Source organism: Morus notabilis, unplaced genomic scaffold, assembly GCF_000414095.1.
Source record: "Morus notabilis unplaced genomic scaffold, ASM41409v2 Scaffold235, whole genome shotgun sequence".
NCBI classification, from domain to species: Eukaryota; Viridiplantae; Streptophyta; class Magnoliopsida; order Rosales; family Moraceae; genus Morus; species Morus notabilis.
In genome coordinates this window covers 415,760-436,750 of record NW_010360036.1, presented here as the reverse complement: position 1 = coordinate 436,750, position 20,991 = coordinate 415,760, and the positions used below count along the sequence as shown (strand labels likewise).

Below are 20,991 nucleotides of genomic sequence, written 5' to 3'. Positions count from 1 at the left end.
TATATATATATATATTTGTTTTTTTTTTTTAGCTTCTTCTATAAGTGATCACCAATCATTTTTCACTGCTGGGTTACCTACTTACTTTGCTCGGCTTCAAATTTTGGTGTATATTAGTAAGACTTGCGAGTGTTTTTTGTTCCCAAGGATGCAAGTTTTTGTGCCTAGCACCACATACATGTAATGGAGTTGGTCTAAATTTTGATCTTGAACTTACTGTCGTATAAATGGTGAACCTCTAGGTTTGACAATGAATTGATAAATGGGTAACTAATGAAAATGTGTGTTGCATAAATCAACAGTGAGAATCTAGTCTTTTAGCCCTCAAAACTCTCTTTATCGAGTGTGCTTTTTCTTCTGCTCTTGAGCAATCTTCAACTTCAAGGATGATGACACCATGATAGCACCATTTCATCAGGCTGAACGTACGAGAATCGTTTGTCTGAACATCTGGTGAGACCCTGGCTCTAACCCACGTTGTGGGCCCCATCGCGTGATAGATCCTGTCGGCCCAACATCCCTTTAGCCCAAAACTATTATTTTTGCGACTCATTATATGGTCTTTCCTATTTTCTGATTTGTACCTTAGCTTCTTCTGAAATCCATTTCCGAATTGGAAATGCAATTATGCGACTTTTTGGAATATGGGAAGTAATATTGTATAGGACAGAGGACAGGGGTCTACAACATTTAAAATTTTAGTGTTAAATGTTAGTTTAACTTTTATTAATATAGAAAGTAAAAAATTGAAAAAATAAATAGGTATCAAGTATTTTCTTATTTAACAAAAAAATAAAGTGTCTAGTCTACTTTGGTCGTAATACATGTTCATAGCATCATAATCTCAATTAATACCTGATTCTACTAAAAAAACTCACAATAATTTTTTTAATGTCAGCAAATACTTAAGTTTTGTTTTCTCATTAAAAAAAAAAAAGAAAAAAGGAACTAAGTTGGCCTTAAGGTTTAATCCAAACTGAATTGAAGAGCTGGGCACGTTTCAATGTTTTCATGCCAAAGTTTTCCACGAAACGGCATCCTTTAAACTCGACCGGAACAAGTCCGATCAGTGTTCCCACGCGTTCGGATCAGTTCACAGTACGTACTTGGGATTTCTACGAACTGAAAAATAATGACAAAAAAATAAATGAATGAATAATAAATAAAGAAGAAAATAGAGAGTACCCAGCCCTGGTCAATCGGGTCAAGTCCAAAAAGGCAAAACTTTTTGGAATTATTTATTTATTTAGATAAAGTTTTTAATCATTAAAAGGATACATGTATATTTTTTAAAAAATACGTATATTTTTAAAAATATATATATAAGTGTTTAGATAAATTATATATGTGTTAAAAATATATTTTTTTTTAAAAAAATATACATGTATCATTTTAATTTAATATTAAATTAAAAATAATTCTTATTTATTTATATAATATAATAGGCTCTTTCTCTGTCGCTCTCTCTCCACTGTCGTCCACTTTATCCACCTCTAGTAAAAGAAAACAAAAAATGAAATAAAATAAAATAATAATAAAAATTATAGCGACGAGCCAAAACCCAACCCAAAAGTTCACCGTCTTTCGTCTCGGATTCCAACTACCACTGACCAACACCAACTGAGCCACCTCCGCTCCGATTTAGGGTTCCCCCCAAATCCCTTATTCTCCACCCTCGATTTCGATCGCTTCTCTAAATCATGTTCTGCTTCTGCGATTATCATTGATCCCACACCTTCCATTTTCCTAATCAATCCTTTCCATTTCACGCTCCAGATTCATGTCTGATGGCTTCCACTTCTTCAGGTACACTTTTTTGCTTTACTTTTTTTTTTTTGGCGCGATTATTATGGCTTGTTTGGTAGCCGGGAATAGTGCATGTCTTATTGCTGTTTAGCGTAATGCAATTGTATTTGGCTGGGATTATCTGTGTTTTATTTTTTGTTTTTTAGTTATTAAATCAAGGATCTTTCTTTTGTTTCTCTTCTTCTGTTTCTTGGCTGAAAATGAACTCAAGTCTAGCTAATTGTTGGTTTTGCTTTCGGGTTTAAGCAGCATTTTCTCCGTATTTTTTGTTCTGAGCTATTTTCTTCTTTTGCTTTTTCTTCAAACAACAATTTTTGTCTATTATTCTTGAAGCGATTTTTTTAAGAGTGGAAAAATTAGGTTTTACTACTCTTTCCTCTGTTGCTTTGTGTAGAAACAAAAGGTTTTAGGGTAAAGTAATGAAAATCATATGTTATGTGGTTTGATCTGCATTTTTGGTCGCATGTTGGGTAGAATCTTATATGTATTATGCCTAGCAAAAATAATAAATAAAAATAAAAGTAAAGTTGCACATGAGTTATACTTCTGCTCAGCATTGTTGGGCTCACTGCAAATAATTTCCAGTTATTGCATTAACTTGGATAGAGTGAGTTTGTTTTATAATTAGGAGAAATATCCCATCTTCAGAAGCTCCCATGGTAAATCATTGTGAAAAGAAGTGTTTTTTTTTTTTTTATTATTCTTATTCACGCTATCTCCCTCAATTTTTCTATTGTAAGGAACACGAAGGGTTAATTATCTGCATTTCTATTTCTTGTTTCGGATGATGAAAACTTTTGTTCATTGCTATAGGTCTGACATTTGAAGGTGGCACAGGCTGGAGTACATGGGTATGAACTATTTTCGGGCATATCAGGAGTTATTGTGGGGCTTACTTATGTAAAATCTCGATGGTACCAGAGGGATAGTGGAGCTATGGATTGTTTTCAGGCTGTTAGTCATTTCAGGAGTAAGTTCTTAACAATCCAACCCAAGAATTTCTCAAGTAGAACAAGCAAATTTTGGAGGTGCCTAACGTATTTTCTGTCTGGGCTGTCTTGTCCTAATCAATGAATTTTCCCAAAGTTTGATTCTTTCAATATGTATGTGAGAATTTGTGGGTGGTGGTGTTGCTAAATAGAAATATTTCTTTGCGCGTTTCAATGCATTTTTTCCCAACCCGTGAATGTTTGTTGTTCAAGTTAACACATGAAGTGTATTGAGGGCAAGATTCTTCTATGGTTGCAGGTCTATTGCACAATTGGTTATTATTATTTTTCATCTGGTTATCGAGTTTCCAGGATGCAGTGGCATTGCAGACACTGGTTGAGCAAACTCACTTTTCTTTCTTGTCACAGCCAGCTAAGCAACCTATCAGTGGCTACTTCGATCCAATTGAAATATCACCAGCCGTTCTTCCACACAATCCATTTCCTCATGAATCCTTGCCTCCAATGTACCCGACCTTTCCAACCAGATATGACCCTGTCTTGACCGGAAAATGTCCTGTAAATTTTTCTGCCATATCTAGCATCATGGACAAAACAGCATCTGATTGCTCCCAACCTTTGGCAGCGCTTGTAGGGAACGTGATTTGTTGTCCCCAACTTAACAGTTTAGTCCATATCTTCCAAGGTTTCCATAGCATCACCTCCGGTAAGTTGGTATTCCAAAATTCAAGTGCTAATGACTGCTTTAAAGATATTATTAGTATCTTGGAAAGCAGAGGTGCAAACGGTACTATTCCCATGCTTTGCTCCGTGAAATCATCAAATCTCACTGGAGGATCTTGCCCTGTAAAGGATGTTGTTTCATTTGAAAAGTTAGTTAATACAAGCAAATTGCTAGAGGCTTGCAGCAGTGTGGATCGGTAAGTTGGTATTCCAAAATTCAAGTGCTAATGACTGCTTTAAAGATATTATTAGTATCTTGGAAAGCAGAGGTGCAAACGGTACTATTCCCATGCTTTGCTCCGTGAAATCATCAAATCTCACTGGAGGATCTTGCCCTGTAAAGGATGTTGTTTCATTTGAAAAGTTAGTTAATACAAGCAAATTGCTAGAGGCTTGCAGCAGTGTGGATCCAAAGAGTGTTGCAGGCCAATTTGTCAGCCTGCAGTTATGGAAGCTGCACTTCAGATATCTGGAAAACAAATGACAATCAATGAGAACAAAAATGTAGCCGGAGAGTTTACACATATTGATTCCCTTAATGATTGTAAAGGTGTGGTTTATGCGTACCTTTCAAGCAAACTCTCAATGGATGAGGCAGATGCCTCATTTCGTATTTTATCTTCCTGCAAAGTTAACAAAGGTATAGTGTTTAAGGACGCAATAGTTTGTCTTTATTCTAGGAGCAAATTATTTATATTCTTGAGCATTTAAGTTTTGTTGTTGAGTATGTCATTTCCACATTCTTATAAAAGCATGTTGCCTGAATTATCTTATTGATAGATTAATGGTATGAGAGAGTAGTGAGTGCAGGATGATGATGCGGCAAAATAATAAGATTGTAGCATTTCTTGGTCCAGTGTTAGTATTCATGAAAATGAAACTAAGACAACGTGGCTTTAGGTCGTGTTTCCACCTGAACACGATGTATGATTAATCTGTCTATTTGGCTGCCCATTAATGCATTTGTTACTGTTTTGTAATTTATTTTCTCCTACTTTTATTAGTTTTGATTTTCCTATTTACGTGTACCCTTACCCTAACGTTGCTGCAAAACGCATATGCTCTATGACTTATTTTTCTAATTTCTCCTCGTCATGTAATCATTACTTGTGCAGTCTGTCCCTTAGATTTTAAGCAGCCATCGGAAGTAATTAAAGCATGTCGCAATGTTGCTGCGCCCAGTCCTTTGTGTTGTAGCTCATTAAATGCTTACATTGCCGGAATACAAAAGCAAATGTTGATTACAAATAAGCAGGCTATAATCTGTGCAACAGTGTTTGGATCCATGTTACGCAAAGGAGGGGTCATAACTAATGTTTTCGAGCTTTGTGATGTTGACTTGAAAGATTTTAGCATCCAAGGTACTTTCTCTGCGTGGTCTTTTTCTTCAATGTTCCATTCTCATCCCGCCTGCCTTAGCTGATGTTTTACTTTCTTGTTTTCCGTGGTTATTGGAGCAGCATATGGACAGCAAGGTGTGTTTTGTCTTCCTATCTCTTCTTATAAGTTATAATCATTACTTAGTTATTGGCACTCTGCATTCTCCTCCTGCTATTATCATTGCTCTGGGAGTTTTTGTCTCATCAAATTTTTGTCACCAAGAAAATTGCCCCGGCTCCTATGAGTTGGCCTTTTAGTGGATAAATGCTTATTGTGTTGTAAGAAGAAGAAGGAAGAATAAGAAAATGGATCCCGTCAGATGTTGGTTTACTCGCACTGTTTAATTGGGTGCTCTGAGGGTGCCAAAAATAATCCTTGGTTGTTTGAGCATATAGCATCGACTGGTGGTGGCCCAAGGGCCTAGGTGATAAGCTTTTACTTTAATCTCAATGCAGGTTGTCTCCTTCGAAGCCTGCCTACAGATGTGATACTTGACAATGTCACGGGCTTCAGCTTTACATGCGACTTGAGTGACAATATTGCAGCACCATGGCCTTCGTCATCCTCAGTTTCATCGATTTCCCTTTGTGCGCCTGGTAACTGCTCAAACGACCCATTGTTTTACTCTTCCTTCTTTCTTCATAGTTTGACTTGATAGCAAAATTTGACTTTGGTTGTTCTACTTTGCAGAGATGTCATTGCCTGCACTACCAACATCGGAGACTTTTAAAAACACTGGTGGGTACATGCCTTGTAATTCTGCAATATCTTTAAATTCTGATGATTAGAGTTGGTATATGTCAAATTATAATATTTTAGGGACTTTTTTTTTTCTCCTTTCTTCTTTGGAGGAAATCTTTAATTCAAATATTGTGTTGTTGCAGGATGTGGTAGTGGTGGGCTGGAATTGCTACTTCCCATTTTTTCATTTTTTATTTTCAGTGCATTTTTGTACTGAAAAGATTTTATTAGCTGAGGGGTTGTTGGGCTGTTTTAGTTGGGGCTTTTGGGAATTGACGTTTTAGTGTGGATTTTGCATGTATATTTTGCTTAGCCTTATCCTTGTATAGTAGTTTTCCTCTCTTTCATTTTTTTCCCCTTTCATTTCTTGCCATTCTACTCTACTCTACTCTCTCGTTGAATAATGCCAGTCAAAGTGACTATGTTAAGAGAAAAAAACAAAAAAACAAAAAACAAAAAAAAAAAAGCAAACAAACAAACAAAGAATCCTATAAAGAAAACGAGACTGTTTATTGTCAACACTCTTGTCGCATATTGTCATCGAAGTATGACTATTTGTGAAGAACAAAGCGTAAAGAATCCAAGAAAAAGCGATACTATTTGTTTAAGGACCACGTCAATGGTCTATTCTAGTAAACAATTCCAAATCCGATCATTCGTGATTTATTTAATATTTCTTTAAATATAGTGCAAATATTTGTAAAAGCGAACTCAATCATAAACATTTAAGATCGATCTAAAACCTATTCGGCATTAAAAAAGAAAATTCAAATGTTCTTTCAAAAAGAGAAAAAAGAAAATTTAAATGTTTGCGATGAAACGACATGCTATAGAACAATTTTTCTCAGAAAAAGAAAAACAGTACCACAATTATCACTTCTGTCAAAACTTGAATATCTATTGTAGTTTCAGGTTACACCTAAAAAGAAAATCTCAATATGTATTTAAAAAAAAAAAACTCAATTTCGTGCCACAGAAATAGAATACTATTTTGTCGTTAATTGCACAATAGTTCATTGTCGTTTACAGCTTTGCCTTGTAATTTCCCCGTTCTTTCAGTTGAGAAATACGCGAGGTTATTTCTCGCTTCTCAGGTCGCTATTCTTAACAATTTTGTTGTCGTTTTTTTATTTTATTTTATTTTATTTTTTTCAGAAGATACGTTTATAAGTTTTATTCACTTCAGACTCGGAGCTTGACTTGTATCCACATACGGCTAAGGGATTGAGCTAGGGATATCATTGAGCTTAAGCCGTTAGCCGAGAGTAGACAACTTGGCTTCTAAAACCCTACTTGCTAATTCTCTCTCTCTCTCTCTCTATGTTCAGCCCCAATTCATCACACCCATGGTGGCTATGGAAGAAAAGCCCAACTTTTTTCCGGGTGATATCGAGTCAATTTTGTCTAAAATCAAGCACCAACAGAAGCAGATTCAACAGAAAAGGAGGTCAGTCGATTTTTCTTCTTTAATTACGTTTCCTTTTTTTTTTTTGTTCAAAGAAAAATTAGAATTTTAGGGCTTTGTTTTGATTTTGGTTTCTGAGTCTTCGCAGGTGGTTGTTGGGGCTTTCCACGTCCGAAGAAGAACGAAATCACTCGAAAAAGCTCAAATTTTTAGATACTAGGTATGTGGGGGAGAAATTCCTCAATAATTTTTATTTTTATTTGTTCTTCATACATATATATATATATATATGTGTGTGTGTGTGTGTGTGTGTGTGTGTGTGAATATGTATTTTTACCATAATCTGATAACGGTCTTTGTTGTTGTGTTTCTCAGTTCATTGCCAGAGTCTTTTCTTAGGGAAGACGATGTAAGTTCTCTCTCATGTTTGGGGATTCTTAAATTATGGACCAATCGGTATTGGAAATTAGGACTAATTACCAATACTTAAAAAGTTAGGATAGAAATCCTACCTAATTTTTCAACTTTTGTTTTGTTTTGTTTTTTTTTTTTTAATTTTTGTTTAAATTTCTTGATCTCTTTTGCTAGATATTCTACGAAACTGTAAAATCATGTGTTGAAGAAGCTTTTGGGGTACGCCCTGAAACAGGTCACCAAGTTGTTTTAGATGATTCGCAATTGCCTGGAGTATCTGAGATACCAAGAACTGTTTCATCATGTATTGATAATTTGGCCACCAAGGGGCTCTACCTCCTTGCCAAGACACTGACAGGTCGGACGGACTTCGAGAAAACTCGACCTAACATGAAAAAAGTTGTTAGAGAATCTCTTTCATTAGTTTTCGGAATCCTAAATCCTAACCACCATCGTGATCATCATCTAATGCAACTTTCTAGACAAATAGCTCAACTCCTCAATGACCCACGAAATTTTCGGGACAATCAAGTGCCGTTTTTGACTTCCAGATTCGCGATCAGACGTGCCGCTGTCAAAAAAGTGCTGGCCGAACTAGAGACTTTTCCACAGCAAGCCCTTGTTGCAATGTATGACAAGCTAAGGGGCATGCAACCAAGGACGCCTCAGCTACAGCCACCAAAAAATGGACGGTGTAAAGAATATCTAATTAGTAGAGTGAGAAAGTATAGTAAGGAGATGCTTTCAGAAGTTGATAAAGGGGGTGATCTGCCAGAGCCATTAGCCAAAGCCATGGCAATAGCAGACTTGTCATTAAAGCTGTCCTCTGGATTTCATAAAGCTTCCGCAACAGAATTTTACAAATTCTCTCCAGAAGTAAAACTTCTGCAGCTTGAGATAACAAAGGCCATTTGGTTACTCGATACAAAGGTTGGGATAGCTGAACTGAAAAAAGTAAAGAACCTCCTGGATCCAAGTGTGGAAGTGTCACACAGGTCTATGCGACCGGCGATAAGGAGCATGTTAACTGAATACCTTTTTGAGTGCGGTGATATGGATGCAGTTCCGAAGTCCTTGTTAGAAACTCTTGCCGTAATTAACAAGAATCAAACTAAACCAGACAAACGTGATCTGAAGAATAGAGTTGAGAACGAGATGGAATGCATATTGAACTTGAGTGCTCATACAAAGCAGGTTGTTTTGGATTTGCTTCCTGCCAATGACTTTGACATGGATTTCACTGATGCATATGTGGAGGATCTGGAAGAAAGTGATGATGATGAGCATGGTTATGGCAATGAGGATTGGGAAATTGATGAGAAAAGGGCGCTAGGCACTAATATTTCTCAAAATAGCAGTTGTCACTCGATTGGTTCGAATCAAGAAGTTGAAAGTACAGCAGATTCTGTACCATTTGATATGAAGTTGCATACTGCTGCAACTACTGCAGAAGAAGACCCATGCACCCCTGCACTTGACAAGAGGTCCAACAGTGCGTTTGTCGATAAACTTGAGTCCAAGATCTCTGCTGAAGTGGATACTGCTAATTTTTCTTTCGAGGAACCAAAAGAAATGGATGAGAACAATCAAACTACTTATAAGAACCGTTACCTGACAATCCAAGAAGCTTGTGATCAGACAAGCATGGTTGCGTACAATCTCATTGGTCATATGTTGGGGGAGCTGGGACGTAAAGAAGGTCTGGCATTGAACAGGGGTTGTAGTTTTTATCTCAGAGGTGGTTGTGGAAACAAAGAAGAAACTCAAGGTATTCCAAACTCGCCTTTTCTCTTTCTCTAATTCTTTGATTCTTTTATCTATTTTTCCTCCGTTTAAGCTCAATCTATATAAATAATTTGTAATCAGAACTTGTTACGACATCTTTTGTACGTTTATTTATGGAACGTTCTAATAATAGTTGGTGGTCCATTCAAGGTTATTTGTTATTTGTTTCTTTTGGCTATCAAATGGTTTATGTATGAACTTGAATTTTATATTGAAATAGGAAGAGCTAATCTTGGTATATGTTTCGTTTGTGCAGAAAAAGAGCGGGCTTCACACAAGGAATCTGATGGAATGATAGTTGTTCGAGTAACTGAAGAGCTTATACCTTCTTTTCCCAAAAGGTAGAAGAAACTGCTTCATTTTTTGTTGTTGATGTGCTCATTACTCGATCGTCATGCTAACGCTTGTTTTACTGTATACTACTGCAGTGGGATGGAAAGGTTGAAGGAGTTGTTGGATCCACAGTGGCCCTTTTTTTTTTTTTTTTTTTCCTTCTGAGGAGTCGGGAAGTCAACACTCAATATCAGCGCTTGATCGAGAATTAAGATGATCTACATTTTGGATCAAGCTTGGCTACTTAAAATTTTTTTCTTCACATGATCTACAATGTATGCGTTGATAACCGCGCTTACGATGAACTCAAGAGAGATAGAGACTCGTACTAACTGCGCTTCTGTGATGAACTCGAGAGAGATGGAGAAACTAGCCACCACAAGAGCTCTTCCCCTTTTTTTTTTTTTTTTTTTTCCTTCTGAGGAGTCGGGAAGTCAACACTCAATATCAGCGCTTGATCGAGAATTAAGATGATCTACATTTTGGATCAAGCTTGGCTACTTAAAATTTTTTTCTTCACATGATCTACAATGTATGCGTTGATAACCGCGCTTACGATGAACTCAAGAGAGATAGAGACTCGTACTAACTGCGCTTCTGTGATGAACTCGAGAGAGATGGAGAAACTAGCCACCACAAGAGCTCTTATGCTGGGTTAGCCATTTTTGACGTCGAGGTTACTCGAGTCCATATTTTGTGAGCTTGAGTTTTATGCTCACTTAAATCAGAGATTTTTCTGAGCTTACAATGACTTTATTTGCAGAGAAAAAAAGAAGAAAAAAAGTGGGTAGTTGGCCCATTACCTACGCATAATGCACGAGGATACCGTGCATGTACACGTCAATTGTATATGCTCTTTGTTTCAATCCATTTTTTATATTATTTACGAGTAACATCTCATTCAAACAAGAATTGATTCATGGAAAGGATTTGGACCAGGTTATAGGAGAATTTAGCGAAGCGATGTAAATAAAAACAAACATCATAAATAGCAAAATGTAATAAATTTACTAATCCAATATTCATACAACACAAGCTTTCAACACAAAGTTGTATGCAATTTCACAATGCTTGATTACGATCTTATTATCATTGTATTTCGTTTTCATTGGTGTGTTTAACCAACAACAAGCAATTCTAGTATACTGATATTACGAAACAACTTCGCATATGGTCACTCATTAACAGACCCTGACATTATGGGAGGCTGAGAGCCTTCATTTTTCCGTTGATCTGAACTGCAGCAGGTTCCCCAAAGCAGGCAATAGGCGATGGTGTTGTTTTCCGTTGATTATCGTCAAAATTAATTCGGAGCACCATTTCCCCAAACATTGTCCCAAGAACCAGTAGGGGCAGCAGCCTTAGGTCCTTCGATGTAGTTCTGGTTATTGGGTCCAGGTAGTGGAAGTCCATCAGGACCTGGTGGGCGAACCTTCTTGGGTTTTGTTCTGACCCCTAGAATCCTCAACACAAATCTAGCAAGTTCTCCATATAATAGACCAGAGCGTTCAAAAAGCTGCAACAAAATACGGTCTTAAACCAGTCAAATAAACTCTCTTTTTATACCACCATGTCAAAGGCAATTTTGAGATTGCTTTTGGGGTGCTAAAAAATACTTGAATAAACCAACGCAACAAGTGCGTTTGGTAAAACCGTGTAAAACTATTTTGCACAAGTGGCAATGCACTCTCAAAGTTAGATTCCACGCACACAATCCAAACTGAACCTAAAACTTGGAACTCTACTTGTTCGGTTCAAAAGCTTTTGATGTAACTGCAAAGAGCCTAAGACCGCCTAAAGGAATACCCAACACCCCACAAAACTTATAGACGAATTGACAAGTAGATTTGCCGCTTGACCAAGAAGCAACTACTCCTAAGGTGGAACTTGGAAGTAGAGAGGGTAATAGAGTGTTGGAGAGGGAAGAGGGAGAGATCTCCAGAACCTGACCCTAAATATGCATCCTTTGCAGAAAAGAGATGAAAACTATTAGAACCGTACCTGGAGAAGTGCAGTCATGAACAAATGAAACGCTTGTGTGTTTTGATCAATGAGAATCGAAATGCGACCAAAAAAGTTCACCACGCCCTGCATCTGTCATAACAGGAAAAAAACAAGCATAAGTAACCGGATAATCAAAGGTTATATTTTATACAGTTCGATAAAAAACTTTCATCAGACGACATTGTAGGAAAACATCATTTCACAGCACAGATTGTGCTCTGTTGAAACATGCTCTTCCCATTTATTTCCAAAAAACTCAGCGGTAGTACAACACCAATTCATGCTCAGCATTCATCATCCCTTTTATACATACCACTCGAAGTACTGAAATCCAAAATCCTGGTGGGGATGGAGGAGCTCCATATGGATTATTTGGATCTTGATCACCATAAGGACCGCCCATGCCCATCCCATAACCACCCATTGGACCTCCAAAACCACTATTGTACATTCCGCCTCCATATAATCCGGACGATCCTTGGAGTCCCCCATATCCTCCTCTGTACATGTTGCTTCCATACAAACCCCCACCATACAATCCTCCTCCAACCCCACCATATGAACCATACGTGCCAGAACCATATGTGCCAGAACCATACGTGCCAGAACCATAGCCAGAACCATAGTTCATCGTTGAATTATAACCTGTAAATTGTTGAAAACATGATCTTTAATAAACAAAACAAAGAAAGGGGAAAAGTTGATATTGCTACAAAAAACAAAGAATACCTCCGTAGCTGTTAGCAGTCCCGTAGTTCTGCTCCCAAGGCCTTGTAGGAACAGGCCTACTTAGAGCATTTCTGTTAACAGCTGTATTCCTATCAGAAGTTGATACGATTTCTCCTGGTTTTGCAGTTCCCGAAGCCTCAACTACATCAGTTGTGCTTCCACCTGACGGGGGTTTGAATGGTGCAGGGCCAGTTGAGCCACCGGCCCGCTCCCAGGGTTTTGGGGGAGGAGTATTACCTGCAACGAGTGTCAATCCGCGTCAATTACAAAGAAATGAAGAATCGTGATCCAAACAAACCGGGTAGCCAAAACAAAGTCCAATATCATTGGCTTAATCCAGAATAACAATTAAAGTTACACGCAATCTTTAATATTGTAGCAAAGGCAGCTTGCCTAACACAACATGAAAAGGCCAACTTGCCCTCAAATGTCGTTTTACATATGTTTTTCAACATTTTTTTTAAGCTAATTGTTAAAGAAGTGTACTAAAATCAATTGGTTGATGTATGAACAGAACAGAAATCAATAAACTTCTTTTATGGGGGTTGTCTCCAAGATGCTCTCTGAAAGAATCAACAGTGAGAAAATCCAGCTGAAACACCAGCTTATATGACCATATTCGATCAATTCACCAAAATAGCAATTTAAGAAGTGAGAAAGCGTCTAAACTAACAAAACGAGCTTAAATCAGCTAAATCAAAGAATCAAGCAGTATTGAGTTAATTCTCTCTCTCTCTCTGATATTAAGAAAAAATTATGATTAAAAAAAATCGAGTTTCGTTCCTTAATTAGGAACAAAAAGATTCCAACCCTAAAATTGTCGTCCTAAAGCACCGAAATTTATTCAACCCATAACACCGCCAACATATCGTAATCAACAAAACCCCAAATTGCCCAAACCCTTAACTCGAAAAATAAAAATTACAGAATTCTCCCGAAAAAGAACACTATCGTCTAGAAACCAAAGGAAAAATCGCTCCAATGCGAAAAAAAATGATTTCCGTCAATCTTCCCAAAAAAGAAGTCCACAAAAACAGAATCATCGATGGCCAATTCAAAAAAATTGAAAATTTGTCGCGAAATCGAAAGAAAATAGAAGATGATTAGGGTTTGAGAAACGAACCAGAAGGCTGAGGCTGTGAATCCATAGAAGAATCCTCAGCGAAGCGGCATGAAAAAGCGCGTTCTCTTCTTTTTCTTCTTCTTCTCCTCGATCTGCCCAAAACACAAAACACGCAGAGATTTTTGTCGTTTTTCTGGATTGAGTCCTGATGAAGTTGGTGGTAGACATCCACTCGCATTCAATCTCCACCGTTTAATTAAAAAATAGGGCCCACACGGTGGCTGGCGCATTTCTGCCTTTAGTTATTGGCTCTTCCTCACATTTTTATTAGGAGAGTTTTTTTTTTTTTTTTTTTTTTCTTTGGTAGTTAATTGGGGGAAAAAAAAAACAGAGAGAGAGTTGGGTTAAATATCAACTTTAATTTTATATTATATACTAATAAAAGAAAGAAGAAAAGAAGAAAATTTAAATAAAATTATACTATATGGCAAACTTATGAGGGTGGAGTTAAAATATTTTAAAAATAACAAAAATACAGTCATTACTTCAATGATGTTCACATTTTATACTAAAAAAATTACACGATAACTATTTTAATAATTTTAAGGATTAATTTCAATAATAGTACTCTTAAATAAATTATTATTATTTTAGCATCACTTTTGTATATTTTTACAACTAGTATTGTCATGTTAGTAGTGTGAGATAAAATAACTTATATGTCACTTAGGTCAAAATATCATTTAAAAACACCTTAAAGAGACTCTCAACTCTCTCTTGCCCATTCTCTCTCTACACCCCATTTCTCTCTCTCTCTCTCTCTCTCTCTCTCTCTCTCTCTCTAGTTTGGCCTGTCACTCTACTCGGTTCCCTTCCCTACACCCTCATTTTCTCGTCACCAATACTCCGGTTGTGCACTAGATCAAGATTGGTACACAATTTTTTTTGTTTTTCTTTTGTTTTTTTCTTTTTAAATTTATTTTTCGGGAGACAGTACATAGAACTCGAAAAAAATGACTGGGTTGAACTTAATGTAATAGGCATTAATATTATCCTTCATCAATTTTAGATTTTAGATGGTTTATAATTGATATGTAAATTTATTGTAACGACCACCACATCAAAGACATAGTTGACCTTGGGAGTCATAGTATTGTGAGTCACAATATTATATGTCCGGTCATAATACTTTGACCAATCAGTCATAACAGTATGAGTCATTGTCTATGAGTCAAATTATAACATTATGACTCAAAATGGCCGGTCATAGTATTATGACCATCCATAAGGCAGTCATAGTGATGTGACTAGACTGTCATAATATTATAACTGAAATGACCCATAGTGTTATGACTGGCACACTATGACTGCCTTTTTTTCTTCTAAGATGATAAAAATTGGTAAAAAAAACAATAAATGCAAAAAAAAAAAAAGCAAACAAAGTTGTTAACCAATGTACTATGATTGGCAAATTAAGAGTCCGACAATTGTTTGGTCATAGTACTATGACCGACAGTCATAAATGTTATGATTGATGCCGCCCATAAAAAAAAGTACTATGACTCGCACACTAAGAGTCCGACAATTGTGCGGTCACATTACTATGATCTAAGGTCATAATGCTTGACCGCAAGCTCATTAGTCAGGCAGTTACACTATAAGCCTGACAATTGTGTGGTCACATTAAGCCTGACAATTGTGCAGTCACATTACTATGACTGAGGGTCATAATGCTATGATCGTAGGCTCATCAGTTAGGCAGTCGTACTATGAGCCTGACAATTGTGTGGTCACATTACAATAAGACAATCACACAATGCGCATGCCTGCCTAATGGGCGTTCATAGTAATTATGACCGTCGATCATATTACTATGACCACATGATGTGTCTGTCTTATGATCGGTCATAATAAAATTATCAAGCGGTCATAATGATATGATCGGTCATCAGGCAGAGTCACATACCAAATAAGGAGCACAATGACAATCCAATGACACCCAAAAATTTTAAATAATTGACTTTATCTGATTTTATTTCTTCCTCTAAAGCCTTTCTTTTCTTCTAAGATGACAGAAAACGGTAAAAGAAAAATAATAATAAATACCTAAGGAAAATAAATAAATAAACAAGAAAAGCCAACAAAGTTTTCGCCGGTTCTCGTCTCGTGATTGCGTGGGTTTTCACTGTCGTGGGTTCGTCGATACTCAAGGTAGTAAACGGTGCTAGTCGTTGGCGTTTCTTGGTCTCTGTGCACATCCGCGTTCGTTCTCTTCCTCTTCTCTATTTTGAATATTTGAATTATAAAAGGCTTCATAATATATATTCAAGGTTTTAAAACTGAAATGAGGCACAATTATCATTTTAACTCAAGTAAAAACGGTCTGGTCCCACTTTTGCTGACATGTCGATGCTAATTATGAAAGTACTCGTTTAGTTCAATGATTCAAGTTTTTAATTCGAGTTGAGATGTGACTTTATGTGAAATCTTTTTACTATAGCAAAAAAGTTAGATGTGACTGTTTCTGAGAGCTTTTACTGTAGCAAAACTCGAATTCTAAACTCGAATCGGTGAAATGAACGAGACGAAGTGATGTTAAAATTAATAATCATTTATTCACGGGTGATATTATTGAAATTAACCCTAATTTTAATTGTTACTATTTGTAAAATATTTAAATTTTTCAATGGCTAAACATCAAGCTCTTTCAGAGATTAGACAAAAAAAAACATATTTGTAAATATTTTACAAACATAAAATTTTAAAGTACAAACATGCACATTCCAATCAATTTCCGAATTTGAGGAGGAAAGGGAAGAAATTCAATGTTTCAATTTAGTAATAGTTTACTTGAACTCTTCCTGGCTTTTGATCAGAAGAAATTTACCAAACCACACGATATCTCCAAGTTTGACCTGGCCTTTATTTAGAGAGAGTTGATGTGTTTTTTCATAATTAAGTGATTTTAGCATTTTCATTCTCTGGATTTCCATAGAGAGATGAACATGAAAAGGAGATGGAGAAGTATTATGAAAATTTAAAAAATCCTTAAAAATTTATGTGGCACTCGGAGATTTTATACTCAATCGACTCAGAAATTGTAATTGTTTTAAACTAATGATGGAATTGAAAATTTCATTTGTTACACAATACAATACAACACAGCGTGATGTAAACATGATACATGATCCTTTCAGCACACTTATTAGATTTAGAAAAAGTTATTATTAACTTCCATATATTAACATTCTAAGAGATTTTGAAATGTCTAAATGTACTATTAAAAAAAATCTCCAAATATATATACACACACATGGATGTCAATGTCAAATGCATCAAATCATCTCATTTTTAATTCAATTAATTTTCTTCATTTAATTTGAATTATGTCATAAAAAATTATATATTTCAACATTAAAAAAATTATTTTGAAAAAGGATTGGAAGGGCTTAATAGGCTTTTTGCGGGACGGGTTATATGCACAAGAAAAAAAAGAGACAAATACTTCTTAAACACATGAACTTTATGTTTTTACTCCTTAATCTTAATTGATGCCTTTTAGTCTAAGAATTATATTAGTTAAAAGAATATTAATTAGAGATGTAAATCGTGCCGCCCGACCCATTTAATTTGGGCCCAAACGTGCCTCGTGTCGTGTCTAGGTCGGCCCGTTTATTTATCGTGATGTGCTGGGCCTAGCCCTTTTAATTTTCATAGCATCAAGCCCGGCCCATGACCCATTTTTATGTAGATTATGCCCTTAACATGCTTAGATTATGCTCATACTTTTATCTAGGGGTGGCAATTTATGTCACGTGTTGTGTTTTGGTCATTTATTTTTAAATTTACAGCCAACCTGAACACGACCCATGACACGAATTTTTTTTAAAATCATAACACGAACACGAACACGACCACTTTTTGGGTTGATACAATACGGAAATGACCCATGACACGCATTGAACCGTGAACCCAAAATTGACACGAAAATTATATAATTTTCTTTATTTTTTTTACATATTATAAATAACTAAAGTTTCATAACATGCTAAAATACAATAACATCCATCAAAATTAAGCAAATAATAGTATAATATTTTGAGTATAACTATCATGATATCACAAGTTCATAATAAAATCTAAAATATGTAATGAAAAATATATATAATTTTTTAGTTTTTTATGAGTTTCGTGTCGTGTTCGGGTTAGGTGGGTCCAACTTAAAATTGATCCGTGTTTTTTTGTGTCAATTTCAGGTCGACAATTGTGACCCTAACCTCTTTTTTTTTTCCTCAACCCTAACTCGTGAAATTTGTGTTGTTTTCGAGTCGTGACCCATATTACCGGCCTTACTCTTAAGTTGTCTTTGTCGTACCAAATAGCATATTTACAACAAATACAAGGAAATAAGCTTTTAACATAATGAAAACATTAAATTCTTAGTAATAGAAAGCATATTATCAATTAAAAAAGTACCTCATTAAAAATTTTACTAAGCGAAACCCAATAAGATAAAATCTTAATAAAGAAAACTTCTTAATAAAACAAATATTTTTATGACATGTAAAATATATTAATAAAATTAGTTTCATATTTCAACTTCATTAATTGGCCCTTTATCATGCTTTTAATGTGCCCGTGTTCATACCGTACTCTTAACGTATTGTGCCCGTAACATGTTTTATACCTAAAAATTACATCAATTCTAACCTATTTAATAAATGGGACAGGCAAGACCCGTTTAATAGTTGTACAATGTCGCACCGTACTCACTTTTTAACGCGCCGGCCTGTCAAGTCCGGCTCATTTTGAGAGTAAGTTAACGAGTTCACCAATTTTCTTTATACTGCACAAGTCTCTTTGCCCATGAACTAGGCCTATTGAGACTTAAATTGCACTTAAATTGCAATTGTAGGTATAAAGGTCCACATGACACAATTGATTTTTTTTTTTTTCAAAGGATTCAAATATAAGTCTTGCTTTTGGCATATAAGTCTTAACCTTATGAATAGTTCATGTGCACATTAACCAGTTGTTTGGTTAGGGGATCCGTACTCCAATTCGAATCATGGTTCAAGGTTCGTTACAGTGTTTTCTCTCACAAAAAATACACGTAAATCAAAAATATTTCTAATCCCATGATTCTAATCCATGAACCAAACGTCTCCTAATTAATTTAGTGTTGTTTATTCACACCCTGAAGCTAAAAAAAAAAAAGAATAGAAAAAAAAATGATTGGGTCATATAACTGGTAGTAGTAGTCTTTATCAAATTCTTGGTTTAATCGGTGGTTTTTACTAATTTTAACCAGACCCTGGAATAGCAATGTGCAATAACATATTATTATCACACTTAATTATATAAAACACGAGCTAATCTCATTTATTTAACACGTAGGTTTCACACGATCGAATTAGCTGTACTTGAGTATACGGTAACAATATATACTTTTCCTTATTAATTAACAGCTTCGTTAGTTTTGCGGATTCAAGTTTTCAATTTGAACTGAGATGTGATATTTTTTTAAAACTTTTAACTGTAATAGAAAAAGTTAGATGTGATATTTTCTGAGAGAACTTAAAACTAAAAACTCAAATCGGTGAAATAAACGAGTCAAACACGATCGAATTCCTCTTTGCTCTGTTGTTGAGTTTTTCTTTTCCTCCATTTGCTTTCAGATTGTTTTTGTTGGGCCTTCAATTGTCAAGAATTGTTTGTTACATGCCTGTACTATCTCGTCTTCGAGAAGGTCCTTTGCAATTTTACATGATTACCAATATTATTGACGTTGATATATATATATATATATTTTTATTTTTTGAAGAAGGTGTTTACATTTAAGTGCATTGTAGCTAATTATATTTTTGTTTGTTTGTTTTTTTACATTAATTTATTGCAGATTACGCCGTTGTCTTCTCCAAAGAGTTGATTTACTCAGATATTTTCTCTCGGGATTGGGGATTCTACGCTTGGGCTATAGTTAGTTATTGAGCGAAGGAATGCGAGTTTATTTCAGCGAGCAATTAGCATTATCATTTTGTACTCATAATATATAATATAAAACAAGTTTGTGAACCCGGAGCAAGTGTATATATATATATATATATATATATATTAAATACAAATATGAAGAGAACAGTTCATAGTGAAATCTGTCCTCTAAAATGGCCACAGAGGACAGTAATTTGTTGCAGATAGCCGTCCATTATATTCCTTAAAATGTACATAAGGTTTTAGAGGACGGTTTATAAAACTGTCTTCTAATCTGACACATTATTGGACGGTTTAAAACTGTCCTTTATATCTTTACAGACTATATAGACGATCGATAAGACGACACGTGCATAGAGGATAGTTTCGTAACCGTTTAGTGTACGTTTAGTTTATGAATTTAAAATTATAATTTAGAATTATTTTTAATTTACGTGTATTTTTTATGAAAATAAATACTGTAATAAGTCACAAATCATAATCTAAATCTTAGAACGAATCCACCAACTAAACGCTCTCTAAAAAACTGTCCTCTATGTAACTATTTTTAGCAGTATAATTTGAGTGGTATTTCTAGTTTTTTTTTTTTTTTTTTGGGAAAAAAAACCGTGTGCTGTACGTGTTGGTGTATATATGTGTGTACATGCGCCAGTCTCCGTGCAGGCGACACGAGAAATATTCTCTACATCTATTATACCCCACCAGGCATTAGCCATAATTCATGTTTTCTTCCATGGGAAGTAATTCTAGATTACACGTACTTTTCGAAAGTATTTAAGACAAGGTCAAATCCCTTGATTTGTTCGGAAATTGTGTTCCCAAGTGATTGTGACAAGCACAATATTATATCTAGAAGAACAATATTTTCAGGTGATCCATGTGAAAACTTTTGATGTGTATGGCCGCTGAATACACAGTCGCATCAATAATATCGAGCGACGCAGTTTTGAGATCACATGGGGCAAGAAAATTCTAGGTTACTTAGAAGGACTTAATTGGCAAACTTGGACTTAATTAACATGCTTTTCATATAGCTTTATTACAACATTAATTTGCGGAGCCAAAGAAGTAAACGACCAAGCAAAACACGTTACACGCCCTGGTCAACTTTTCACCTTTTTTGGCCTTATTTGTCGTTCACTTGACTCATAATTGATGTCATAGACTTATTGAATCATTAAATTAATCCTTTTAATATCCTTCCTCGTGCACCATTCACGACGTGGCTAATTATTTATTATTTTATTATTAATTAGTCGACCTAGACCAAAGTACTTGTGGTATTTTTTAAAATAAAATTCAGAAAAAGTTTGAACTCGAGTTATAACTTTATTTAAGTTTATGTTTTTTTATAAAATTTGAGTTTGAACTTGAGTTTGAATTCGAGTTTGAACTCGAGTTTAAATTCGAGTTTGAACTCGAGTTTAAATTCGAGTTTGAACTCGAATTTGAGGCTAAACTCGAGTTCAAGTTTTCCTTTCAACTCGAGTTCATAAACTCCAGTTCAAGTTTTCCCTTCAACTCGAGTTCATAAACTCGAACTCAAGTTAATGGGCAATATTTTTTCTATTCTTAAAAATGCAATAACTTTTTCGTTTTAATTCTGATTGAGATTATTTTTTTTATGCATTCACAACGAAAAGACGAATAAAACCCCACCCATATAC

General features: G+C 35.4%; 3 protein-coding genes across 3 annotated transcripts; 2 read left to right on the top strand and 1 right to left on the bottom strand.

Annotated features, from left to right (window-relative positions):
• Window positions 1-1,484: 1,484 nt before the first annotated feature.
• Window positions 1,485-6,191, top strand: LOC21401086 (uncharacterized GPI-anchored protein At1g61900). The gene is given in 9 exon segments (XM_024164073.1): window positions 1,485-1,806; window positions 2,620-2,776; window positions 3,055-3,684; window positions 3,895-4,119; window positions 4,595-4,840; window positions 4,940-4,954; window positions 5,315-5,455; window positions 5,550-5,597; window positions 5,744-6,191. Coding segments are annotated over 8 exon segments (1,413 nt in total). The 5' UTR covers window positions 1,485-1,806; window positions 2,620-2,742; the 3' UTR covers window positions 5,818-6,191.
• Window positions 6,192-6,817: 626 nt separating this feature from the next.
• LOC21401085 lies at window positions 6,818-9,920 on the top strand. Its single transcript, XM_010095788.2, has 6 exons — window positions 6,818-7,047; window positions 7,154-7,225; window positions 7,381-7,414; window positions 7,594-9,187; window positions 9,461-9,545; window positions 9,633-9,920. The coding sequence occupies exons 1-6, from the start codon at window positions 6,947-6,949 to the stop codon at window positions 9,700-9,702; spliced, it is 1,956 nt and encodes a 651-aa protein (XP_010094090.2). The 5' UTR covers window positions 6,818-6,946; the 3' UTR covers window positions 9,703-9,920.
• A 583-nt stretch (window positions 9,921-10,503) lies between these two features.
• Window positions 10,504-13,601, bottom strand: LOC21401084 (peroxisomal membrane protein 13). The gene is made up of 5 exons (XM_010095787.2): window positions 13,394-13,601; window positions 12,271-12,507; window positions 11,855-12,186; window positions 11,539-11,631; window positions 10,504-11,053 (listed from the first exon to the last, which is right to left on the bottom strand). Exons 1-5 carry the CDS (start codon window positions 13,569-13,571, stop codon window positions 10,841-10,843), a joined length of 1,053 nt encoding a protein of 350 aa, XP_010094089.1. The 5' UTR covers window positions 13,572-13,601; the 3' UTR covers window positions 10,504-10,840.
• Between the last annotated feature and the right edge of the window lie 7,390 nt (window positions 13,602-20,991).

What these genes read in the sequence shown, in the direction of transcription:
- LOC21401085 (XM_010095788.2), top strand. Translation starts at nt 6,947, where the DNA reads ATGGTGGCTATGGAAGAAAAGCCCAACTTTTTTCCGGGTGATATCGAG. An exon ending in CAGATTCAACAGAAAAGGAG is followed by an intron (nt 7,048 to 7,153) that starts GTCAGTCGATTT and finishes GAGTCTTCGCAG; the next exon opens with GTGGTTGTTGGGGCTTTCCA. An exon ending in ATACCTTCTTTTCCCAAAAG is followed by an intron (nt 9,546 to 9,632) that starts GTAGAAGAAACT and finishes ATACTACTGCAG; the next exon opens with TGGGATGGAAAGGTTGAAGG.
- LOC21401084 (XM_010095787.2), bottom strand. Translation starts at nt 13,571, where the DNA reads ATGCGAGTGGATGTCTACCACCAACTTCATCAGGACTCAATCCAGAAA. An exon ending in TTCACAGCCTCAGCCTTCTG is followed by an intron (nt 12,508 to 13,393) that starts GTTCGTTTCTCA and finishes CACTCGTTGCAG; the next exon opens with GTAATACTCCTCCCCCAAAA. An exon ending in GACTGCTAACAGCTACGGAG is followed by an intron (nt 12,187 to 12,270) that starts GTATTCTTTGTT and finishes AACAATTTACAG; the next exon opens with GTTATAATTCAACGATGAAC.